Source organism: Melozone crissalis, unplaced genomic scaffold (assembly GCF_028551555.1).
Source record: "Melozone crissalis strain CALT ecotype California unplaced genomic scaffold, PUWL_Pcris_2 ptg000061l_1, whole genome shotgun sequence".
NCBI lineage: Eukaryota > Metazoa > Chordata > Aves > Passeriformes > Passerellidae > Melozone > Melozone crissalis.
Genome location: NW_026535839.1, coordinates 10,396,215 through 10,408,222, shown reverse-complemented (window position 1 = coordinate 10,408,222; position 12,008 = coordinate 10,396,215). Strand labels below are relative to the sequence as shown.

The window sequence follows — 12,008 nt, the reverse complement described above, 5'->3', positions numbered from 1 at the left end:
TATTGATGCCAAGAAAAAACATCCAAGAGGTTTGTTCCTTTTTCATTTCTTAGATGGAATGAATGGGATGGAGGAGAGCAGAAAGTGGGATATAGAAAGGATTGCAAGTGAGCAGTGCTGCTCCTTTTTCAGTGGGTTATAGAAAGGAAAAGGAGAATGAATTAAATAAATTAGTTATCTTGTGTAAATGAACAAGCTGACAGTGGAAACACAGGCAGGTAGTGAGACCATCAAAGCAACTTGTCAATAAGATGGTGGAATGTAGAATTTCTGAACAACTAGTTCAATATCAGAGGTATGAAAGGTGTTGAATCAAGGGTATCAAAGAAAAAATGGTGTTTGAAGGGACTGGAAGGACATGGTCAATGAAAGGGGAGAGGTGGGAGCTGGAGAAGTCCTGTTTCAGAGGACTGGGGTCCTGTTCAACTCTTTGATTATGTGGTCTTTTTAATTTGGCAATTTGGTTTAATTTTTAAGAGTTAAGATTAACATATTTGTTTTGTTTTTTTTCTTTTTAACTGGCTTCTTGTGACAGTCCAGGCTTTCTGTGTCATCTGAGGAAGGAAAATTGCTGTCCTTAAACCTTGGGTATGGTGGAGGCTGAGCAGGAGTGTTCCTAAGGCTCAGAGGTTACCCAGTGTCATCACAGTTAATGCTCCGAGCGTGTGTTAATAGGTTCCAGCTTACAACAGTGAAAACCTCTTAATGGAAAACCTCAATAAACAAAATGCTCAAAAAATGTGCCTTAAAGCTGGGACTGTTTGTCTTGTAGAGCTGGTTTTCACAGTGAGGTGGCTGATCTGGGGGTTTTTCAGTGGCCCAGCAGCTGTGTGTGTGCCCTGACACCCCAGGGCTGCACTGCGCTCGTCCTCGGCTGTTTTATGGAAAATAACTCCTGTGTTGTTTCTGAATATTGGTCTTGCTGGCAGCATTTCAGGGAACTTCAGAAAAGCAAATAAGGTAGAAGGTTACTGACAGTCTGTAAAACCAAGGACAGAAAATTTGCTTATACAGCCTGGAAAAGGACAGACTGTTCTCTCAGAGGCTGATGCTTCTGCTGTGTCCAGACTGCATCGATTGGTTGTAAACATCCATATGGGCTCCTAGAAAAACTGATAGAAAACTTTGCTACCAAGGAGTATTAAAGAAAGGGGCAAACCTTTTGATTTTTTATTGCCCTTTTTCTTTCCATTAATTTGAATTTGGAATGGGCCAGAAAAGTGCAGTGAGTTGTGCTTCCTTTATTTGTTTTTATCCTCATGATGAGTCCTTTGGCCACTGTCCTTATTGTGGGATGTTTTTGAATGTGTTAGATAAACATACAATTTACTGCAGGTTAAAACACAGTGGTGAAACTCTTACACACAGGATAAGATAATTCACTGGTCTTGTGTCCCTCTGTGAAGACTATTTTGCAAATTCATATTGCCTATGCCTTTTCAGCATGTGTTTTCTGGTTATCCAGGGTGTAGCAGTAAACACTGATGCTTACTTTCAAAACTTGTAGCACAAAGGCACAGAGATGGTTTTTCCTTAGGGCAGAGAGACCAGCAAATCCTAAAGTAAATTGCTGTGGAAATAAAGGATGAAGAGCATGGTCTCTGCCAAAAGAAGTTCTACTAATTCCTTTCCATGAAAAAAAAAAAAAGGGAATTAGAAATGTCTCAGTTTGGCCAGTTTGTGACGAAACTTAACTTCTGAATTCTGTGGTTGCCTTTCTCTCCATTTAAACACTGCAGTGGCTTTCTATAGCCTTTATTTTTAGCAAACCCTCTGTAGGGAGAACATGAAGGGAGGTTGTCCTCAGGCTGACCATCACTTTGTGTCCTTTTCAGACGAGTTGATGGGTGGCCATCTCATCAAAGGTCACGTCATTTGCTCTGTTGGACAGAGCATGTGCAATCTTGAAAGTCTGTTATAGCAAAATTAAGTTTTAATTTAATTCCCTTGTATTCTCTGTGACTTCACTGCTGAGAGTAAATGGTGTTTACGTGGGAAGTAAATGTCACTGCAGACACACTGTCCTTGTCTGCTGGCCTGTGAGTTGTGCCATGGATCAGAGCTTACACTCCAATTAATTTCAAAATTACAGACACGAGACTTGGTGTGGATACACAACCTTGTATTCACTTTTGTTAAACTTTATACTGTCCTTGCTGGAGAGCAGTGGGAAACCTCAGCTGTCTCAGGGAGAAACCATCACATCATTATTCTGCTCTTGTTACCAAACTACTTTTAGAAAGTCGGTAATTCTGTATAAAACCAAGATGTCCTGATGTCTCTTAAAAAACCAAGCAAACAAAAATAATAAATTAAAATACTCCTTTTAATTAAACTTTGTATTATGTAATAGGAGAAAGGACAGGTTTGGGGCTTGCAGAGTGTTTTGGTGTTTCTCTGGTTTGGCAGCAGGAGTGCTGCTTCCCCTTGTATTGGTGCTAGGTGGCTGCACCCAAGAAATGGGTGGAAAAAGCCAAAATTCCTGGTGGACCTTTGGAGTCTCCACCTCAGGTTTTCAAGTCTGCTATGGGGAGAGTTTAGTATTTTGTGCATCTTATTTTTTATTAAATGTTACTGAGTGCTGGCTTTTACACTCCCATGTCCTCTCCCACCACCTCCTCCCTTACCTGGCTGAGGTGACTGCCTGTGGCTGTGTCCTGGCAAATGAGATGGGATCAGCCTGTGGACCATCTTCCAAAACTTCAAATTCCTTTAACAAAAACAAGTCCAGGCTGCTGGTGCTTCTGGGTTGGTGTGGCATGGCAGGCTGATGCTACTGCCATTAGGATGAGCTTTGAAGGATTTAGTATTTTTTCTCTCCTTTTTCGTCTTGCAGTTGGCTTTAAAAATTCCTTATTGATCCAGGATTTTTTGGCGTAATCACCAGCTGTGTTTTCCTGACTCAGAGGGGGTGCAGAGTGAAGGTGGCTGTGCTGATGATAACTTCTATTTCCTTAACTTTCTTTCTGGTACAGTTCTGAATTGCAGTGTGGCATTTCAACGGGGGGTTTGTTCCTAAATATCCCTTTGTTGGGAAAGGTCAGTCACAAGGATGTGCTGGCACTGATGCAGGGACAGGCTGTGCCAGCATGTCAGATGCACTCATATTACAATTCCAGATTATCCCTTCTTGTGAAAAAATGGAATTGTTGTGGTTTAAAGTAGCAACTAAGTAGTCTGGAGTGTTTATCAGAATGTTTGTGGTTTTCCTGTCTGGGGTGCTGGGGCACATAATTAGCCAGAAGATAGTGCAGATCTAAACATCTGCATCCAAAAGCATCTGATATGGGTATAGTTGGACATTGCTGTGTGGACCTTGTTTCCCAACACAGGATTTTTCAGGATACTGATGCTCTTGTAACAAGAGTTTCTAAGTTTCAGAAAAAAAGTCACAACCACCAATATTTAAGACAATTTTATGTCACTTGCAGCAACTTCCCAGCCACAACCAGCAAGAGCTTCCTGTGTCTGCTGTCATGTAGGTACAGAAACATCCTCTCTGTATCTTGCTGCCTGGTGAGCTCTGCAAGAAAGAACAATCACTTTGGGTAATAAAAATGCCATACAAAAGGCAGAAGCTGTGATTTATTTTGGGAGATCGAGTCGAGTGGCAAGCAGTACTTTGAAGGTCACTTGTCTCAAATAAACCTTATCTCTCTCTCAAATTTAAAGAGATATTGGGATGTTTCCTTGCATCTAACTTGCATTAAATGTCTTTTGCAAGAATATATTGCAAAGTCCAGCAGGACTTTGCATCATACATACATACACATGTGCTTTATAGGTGATGGAAGTGGAGTGCTAGCAGGGGGATTGAAGAGCAGTTTTGATTAATTAGTTGTTTAGGAATACTCCTTTGGGAAGGCTGGCAGTGCTTTGATCATCAGTGGGTGTTTGTGAAAATGACACACAAAATATATGCACAACCTATTTATTTTGAGAGCCATGTCTTGTTTCATCAGTACTTAGAATTACAGAATCACAGAATGGTTTGTGTTGGGAGGGACCTAAAAGCTCATCTTGTCCCAAGCCCCTGCCATGGGCAGGGACACCTTCCACTAGACCAGGTGGAACCCCATAGGTGTGGGAGACAGTGTTCATCACAAGAATCTTAAAATCTCAAATAAACTAGAGAAGACAAACTGTACATGGCAGTGCATATGTGTGGGTGCTGGGGTGTCTTTGAGCCAGAACAGACTTTAACAGCACCAGTTGTTGGTAAAGAGCAGCACCTGCCATTGTTCTCCTGGGAAGTCCTGCAGAATTGGTTCTAATCTTCCTCCTGCTCACTGTTTTACTGGAGCTGTTTTGAAGGTTTGAGAATCTGGATAGAAGGGAGCATAAATTAGATTTCCTTATGTCTGTGTTACCACAGTCAGCATTGGATTTGATCATGGACAAAAAGATTGAAGCTGAAGTCGGAGCTGTTTGTTGGAATAGGGAGGTTATAAAGGTGGGGACAGCCTGAAGAGTTTGCAGCAGACCTGTGGGCTTTAAGCTAGAGCCGGTGAATATGTGTGGGGTGATTTGTTCTGTAATTTCCTAAAACTCCTGGATGTTACATCAGCTCTTCCCCATGTGCTCACAGCTCTTCCATGTACGTCAGCTCTTCCCCAGTGCTGCTGGCCCCTGGATTGAATTTTGTCATCTGAGTGCTTTGACCTTTTTGCTGTTCTCAAATCCTGAAAATAGGTATTTTCAGCCTGTAAAACTTTTTCTGGTGGCTAAACATAGGCTCTAAAGTGTTGTGTTTCCTTTGTGTTTAGATCAAGCCCACTGCAACTTAAGTTCCCTGATCCTCATTCTGCCAGCTTCCTTTCTTCCCCCTTGCCTGAATGGGTTTTTTTGTGGGATTTTAGCAACTTTTTTTCCTTTTCAGACTTCCTCCTTTTCATGTGACCATAGATATGAATTTACAGTTTGGGTATTTTGTACTTTCTTTTGTTAAGAAAAAACAAAGGTAGACTAAGGTAAAAATTAGGGTAGTAAGGAAGAGTAATGTTCTCTTTCATAGCCCACATGGATTGTTGTGTTTGAGTAGTCATTGCCAATGAGAATGCCATTGGGAGTTGCAAGGGATGCAAGATCCCTCATGTTCCATATCACAATTTTGACACTAAAATTATGTTGCATTTGTCAGACGGTCTCAACAATTTTTTCCCTGGTTGTGGGGGCGGTTTGGCAAGACCTCTGGTGCCATCCGTGTTTTCAGAAAATATTTGAACTGGTGTTTGATGAAGTACTTCTCTTGTGTGTTCTTCAGATAATGAACATGGAATTGTAATGGTAAATCAAAACCTGTTTATCGCTTCTCTTAATGTTTGGTCAGTATTTATAAAGTTGATACCAGCTCAGGAGTATTTTCCAGTATGGTCCTTTAATTTGTAGGACTGAGTATGTAGTAGCTGACATGATTGTGTGGCATTTGATTTGTTTTACAGAAGAAATATTTTATTTTTATGTCATAATTTTTATGACAGTTGATGCTGTTGGAGTAGTTTTGGACATTTTCTGCCTCAGAACTTTTTTAAAAAAGAAATAGTATGTAAATTGTATAATTGTATAATTTAAAAACGATAAAGGCGCATAGAGAATCTATGATTCCTTGATACAATGTGCTTTTCACATAGTTGAGTATAATTTAAAAAAATTAAATTTTATTAAATTTTATTAAATTTTAATAATTCAATATTTTAAAAATAACTATATGTGACAAAAAATAAACAAGCAGCTGAATTAAAGGACTTCATTTGATGGTATCCCATGCAGTTCTGAGTCTTTAAAAGCTACTGCTGGTTTTTTTAGTATAAAGAATATGTTTGTGAACTTGAGTTATGCACTCAAATTTAGATATCTGCATGTGTGTTCATTTACAGATAGATTTATAAAATAGGGGGGCTGTTGTACATAGCTGTAGCCAAAATGTATAATATTCTTTCTGTGTACTCATTTCTTTAAAGAAAATTTAAAGCCCTTTATAGACCAAATGTTTTATTTAGATTACATTACTTGTTGTTCAACATTGATATTTTCTAAAGGTTATTCCTGAACTAAGGTGCATAAATTGAACTTATAAGGAGGAATCCTGCTTCTTCATAATGGATTGCAATGTCAGCTAAGGTTAAATACTGTGTGCTGTTTGGCCAGCATCATATATTTGTCATCTGGGGGTGTGTCACTTAGCTGTAAATACCCAGGACCTTTTTTTTATAGCAGGGTGCATTGTTTTCCATCAGTTTTATGAAAAGTGAAGTGTGATCGGGTCAGCTTAGTCTAAAGTGGCTTTTTCTCAAAATGTATGTCAAGTTACAGGTTCAAATTCTGTTTGATTTTGATTCGATAATTCAGCAATTCAAATACAAATTTAAATACCTAACCAAAGTTTTATGAAAAACTTTGTCTTCAAATCAAACTTACACATCTTGTTTTGCTTTCTTTTCCCTGCCTTTCCCCAAATGCAGCTTCCAGCTGACCTTACCAAGATGCACCTCACGGACAATCCCCATCCCCAGGTGACGCACGTCCCCTCCAGCCAGTCCGGCTGCAGCATTGCCAGTGACTCTGGGAGCAGCAGCCTCTCGGATATCTATCAGGTAAGGCTGCTTTGGTTTCATAGCTGTCCTTCCTTGGTGTTAAAACCATTCCATAAACAGGAGGAGTGACCCTTTATCCAAGACTGGGTAAAACCCTCTTGGTGCTTCCACCTATCCCTGTGCTGCCCACAGGGCTCGTCACTCCCACAGACACAGAAATGCAACAAGCTGCTGCTTGTAAAGCTCTTTTTGTTGCTTTTCACATCTTTCTGCACCACCAAGTATGCTGTGGCTTTTAAAAGTAACATTTGTTGATTCATGGGATCATTTTCCTTTCTGAAATGGAACAAATCTCTCGAAATCAGCCTGGTGTTTCCAATACCGTCCTTGATTATTTATATTTATTGCTAATAGCAGATGTTCAGTTCTGCAAACAAAAGTGTGGTAATAAACCCACTTTGCACTAATTGACTGTGGAAATTCTAGTGTGGCTTCCCAAGAGAAGTTGGCTGAAAGCCAGAGATAGCTTCATTTGTTTACTGATAATACACTTAATAAGGTACCTGTCTTGTGTCAAATCACAGAGCTCATTTCATGGGTGTTTATGCTCTGATTGATGAGGGGATTCAACTTGGATTTGTATTGATCAGTAGTTTCACAGCTTTTCCACTTCCAAGTTGCAGTCTGGCCACAGTACAGAATATACAGCAGTTGTTGAGAACGGTGTAGGTGTAACTTGATTTTAGACACCTGTTCCTTTTGCTTAGGTGCTGTCTGGATATTATTTCTATACTGGAAACAGATTAATGATACCTATTTACAGCAATATATTCCTTAGGGAACTTAAAAAATAAGACATTAAAGCAAAAATTACTTTAGAACACTGGAAGTGTCCCTGTATTTTTGTTCTGTTTAATCTGCAACCTCACTACTTTAGATCTGCTTGCTGCCAGCTAGATCAGGAGTAGCTGGCAGGCATTCTTGAGAGAGTCTCCCCAAGATGCTGCCTGAGTTCTCTTATTTCTGAGAGGCTGTGCTGGAAGATGGTGTTCTGTATCTTGATTATTTTTACTCTTTCTTATTTTCTGAATCAAGACTACGTCAGAATTGATGTTCGGTTAGGGTTAGGAATGAGAGAGTCCAAGAGCTTACAGCTCCACTGGGGCTGGAAAAGGCCTGCCAGGAGATCATGGCAGGGCCACAACATTGCTGCTGCTGCATCTTTATGATCTGGACGAGCCATGGTGATGGGGTTAGGGTTGGGTTTGGATTGGGGTTGGGAGAGTCCAAGAGCTGACAGCTCCAGGAGCACTGGGGCTGGAAAAGGTTTGCCAGAGCAATGCTGGCAGGGCCCCAGCATTGCAGCTCCCACATCTTTCTGATCTGGAAAGCCCATAAAATTGGTTTGGGTGAGGATTAGGGTCAGGGTTAGGGTTGGGAGAGTCCAAGGGCCAACAGCTCCAGGAGCCCTGGGGCTGGAAGAATCCTGCCAAGGTGATTCAGCAGGGCCACAGCATTGCTGCTGCTGCATCTTCTGACCTGGACCAGCCATGGTGATGGGGACCTCACCCCAGGACAAGCTGCCATCAGGCCTGAAGTTAGGGCTGAGAGTGTCCAGATCCCACAGCTGCACAGACTGGAAAAGGCACTGCAAGGCCATAACTGCAGGGTGCTTGAGTTGCCTGCCTGAGCAGTTTGGAGAGGTTGCTCTAAGTGAAAAGCACTTAAAATATATTATTGATTACAAAGATATCACTCTAGCAATGATATCTTGTAATAAGAGAACACTCTTTTATCATATGTGGGTAATTGCCTTATATCTACTCATCCATAAATGACAAAAGAGCATAATTGCTAAACAAATAAAAATCATATAAATAAAAGAAATGATGGAGTAACATATTTATATGCACTGTAGCAAATAAACTGTGGTGCTAGGTATTTTGTACACTAAGGAATAATTAATGTGAAAACGATTGCAGATTTTATATTAATTTTTAGGAGTTAGGACTTTTCAGGTAAGAATGTCCTTTTCAGTGACATTCACCTGTCTGGTTTTGCATCCTGAAGGAAATGAGGACATCTGTTAGAGAATTCCTGGCTGGCCAGGCTGATGCTGAGGCAGGTCACCACTCTTCATCACTGATGAGTGAGATATTGAGAGATAATTGTACAGCCATGTATGATCAGAGCTACAGTGACATTAACTGTGAAAGATTGCATTACAGAATCAAGCATTTGATAAGCTGTGGGTGAAGAGAAGACATGACGTGAGAGGGGAAATCCTCAACAATCCACAGTGATTTTCTCCCCCTTAATTTTTTAGTGAATTTTTAGTATCTCGTTCTCATATGCCTAATGTGCAGATAGTAACCTGATAAAAGATGTATTTTATGTGCATTTATGTATTTTATGGGTTTTATTGCAGTAGCTGTAACAGTTAGTGATGGAGAATTCTCTTATTATTTGTCACAAATCTATAAATGATCTCTAGATATTACTTAGTAATAGATAAATGTTGAGTAATAATGCCATTGCACAATATTTAACACAGCATTATATTGCAGCAACACATCAATATAGACAGATTTTGAAATCACAAAAAAGAAAATTGGTTTCCCCCAAATACTCATCATATTGTGAAGGAAGAGAATATCTTTGATATGTAATAAACCTACATTTTGTGTGTGATGTATTGACTCAATGATTGAAAGCATTTTTGGTACAGCAAAATACAGCTTTTCATAAAATGTTTGGACAATGCTGCTTTGCTTTTGCAGTCAGCTTCATATGTATCATGCCAGGCTTCACATGCTAAACTCTTTAGAAGTATCATTAGTGTCACTAATATTCTGGATAATTTTGATTAATGTAACCTTGAAATGACCTTTTGAATTAATGGTATCTTAACATTAATTTTTACAGTAAGTAGTACAAACTTCATTCTAGAATGGCAAAACATGATTAGAATGGTAGAACCAAAGAATGGAACAATGTTTTATTAAGATATGTAAAGATTTTCTCTTCATCTGTGTACACTGCATTCATCAGTAGTGTTGAAATGAGGTTTCACTTGTTCCAGCTGCCTCTCAGTTCAGAGTAAAGCCCATTTCCAGTTAAACAGGAAATTATGAACGTAAAGCTTAGTGAGATCAGAAGATTCCTGCCTGTAAGCTCTGCTGTGGAGACATTGTGTTAAATCCTGAGTTAGTTGCAAAAAGTGATGAAAATTTATGCTTTTCTTTCTTGCCTTTTCTGTTGCTATTCCCTGTTGGAGATTTCTGAAACACAGACTCCAAAATGTCCAAATGTGTGTATTGTAAATTCCAGCTTGCTTGGAATACTGCAGAGCAGGTGTCTTTCTGTTGTGCTGCAAACGTTTTTTAATTATAGAAAGAAAAAGTAAGTTATTCTCTACAATTTTAAAAGTAACTTCTTGCTTGAAGTGGATTCTAAAATTTTTATTCTTTTTCTGTCAGTCCCTTTCTGGAAGTACATTTAATTTCAGAACTATGGTCCTCAGCTGGAAGGTAGGGGAAGCTGTTTGGTTGTGCATACAACAGTTGAAATGCAGAACTTGTAGAGCTGCTTTGACCTGTTACAGGGGTCCTCAGGGAAAAAGAATTCAGCATTTTATTACACAGGGAAAACATCTTTCTTTGCCCTTTCATGGGACAGGCTCTGAGGTGCCCAGCCAGAGTCACACAGGGAATCCAGGTTGTCTCTCTAGATGTGGCTGCAGAGGGTCTCACCCCCTACTCTGAGAAATGAGTTTCTTGTATCAATACCTGGCTATCATCTTCTCTTAGTGACCAACCAGTTTGCATCAGTTTTTTCCTAGCTGTTTATTTCTGTCAGTTCTCTCCCCTTTCACTTGTTTCAAAATCCTTCATTTATCACTTTGGGAGTATGTACTCTTTGTGGGCAGCAGCATCATTGTCCAGCAGTAATTCCAATTGTGGTTAAGGCTTCATTATTGAAATAGATTATCCATAAAATATTTATCAAGGATATATATTTCAGTACATACCCCTGTGTCACAGACCTGATCCTGGAAATCCATATTTGTGTGAGATTTGAGGATTGCAGCTTCAGGTTTCATTTTGTACATCAGTAGTTCATAAATGTTTGTGCTAGGATTGATTTTTGTGTTTGATAATGGAAACAGCTGGAGCATTGTGGTTGGGAAGAGCAGCTACTTTTGCAGATGGCTTTATGAGTGAAATCCTTCCTGTTCCTCCAGCACTGACCTGCCAGCATTCTGTCACCCATCTGCACAGAATCTTGGAAACACAGTTGGAGGAACTGCTCCTATTTCATAGTTTGATCAAATCATAACTTATTTATCAAGAAAGGAGCTGATTTGCCTATTTTCCTCTGTAGGATATTAAAAATTTTGTAGAACCTGTAGCCTCAGTTTTTCTGGTTCAGCATGGGGATATCTAAGTGAGGATTGGTGCTGCTGTTTGTCACAGCATGGAGAAGTTGGTATAAATTGTGGCTATTTAGATGAAGAAATGCTAGAAAAGTCCTAGAATAAAATGCTGTACTGATCATGTGCTGCTGAGACTCTCCAAGTACAATTTGCACTTGGGCTTAATTCCAAAGCTGTTAATGTGAGCTACAGAAGCCAATAGAGTGATGTAATGTAAAACAGATTTAACCCTCTCTGTATTGTTACACTCCTCTGAGAGAAATACACATTTTAAAATAGTTTAAGCTTTATTTATTAGGTTTGCTAGCTAATTACCAAAATGTGGACAAGCTCTAGGGTTATATCTAAACCCCAGTTGTTTTTTTTTTTTCTGGTGTAGGATGACAAAGCTGTTCCTTTGTGCAGGTGTTGGAGCTCACATCAGCATGGAGTGTGTAGGGAGATGGAGGCAGTGCAGTCTGGTGTGATTAAATCACTTTAGGTGAATATTGTTTTATGTGAGCCATAAAAGCAGGAGAGCAGTGGCCAAGTGAGGACCTTCTGGTGAAAATGAAGCACAAGAAGAAAATGCATGGTGGAATCAGGGAGGATTCATGTGTCCTGGGAGGAATATAGGAACACTGCCCTAATGTGTATGGTTGGGATCAGGAAGGGTAAGGCTCAGTTGGAGGGGGATGTGGCAAGGGATGTGTCAAAAACCAAAAGGGCTTCTACAGGTACATTAGTCAAATAACCAAAACCCAAAAAAAAAGTATAGAAATTGTACTTCACTCCCCAGTAACTAAGGCAGGAGAACTGATGACATGGAGAAGGCAGAGCACTCAGCAATTTTTATCTCAGTTTTCACAGGTTGCTCTTCCCACATCTCTCCGTGCCCTGAACATCAAGGCATGGACTGGGGGATCAAATTCTTGCCATGGGAAGAGAAGGTCGTGTTTGAGAGCACCTGAGGATCTGAGCAAGGCCAGGGGACCCAAGGCAGTGCATGGCAGGGCTCTCAGGGACTTGGCTGGTGGAACTGGGCATGCACTCTCCATCTG

General features: G+C 40.1%; 1 protein-coding gene across 7 annotated transcripts in view; it reads left to right on the top strand.

The window, feature by feature from the left end:
* Positions 1–12,008, top strand: part of RAPGEF6 (Rap guanine nucleotide exchange factor 6) — a 121,481-nt gene that overhangs the window by 68,249 nt on the left and 41,224 nt on the right. For all 7 annotated transcript variants that reach the window (XM_054288197.1, XM_054288195.1, XM_054288199.1 and 4 more), the window contains one exon: positions 6,462–6,593. In XM_054288197.1, coding sequence (XP_054144172.1) covers positions 6,462–6,593 — 132 coding nt within the window. The remainder of the gene's footprint in view (positions 1–6,461; positions 6,594–12,008) is intronic.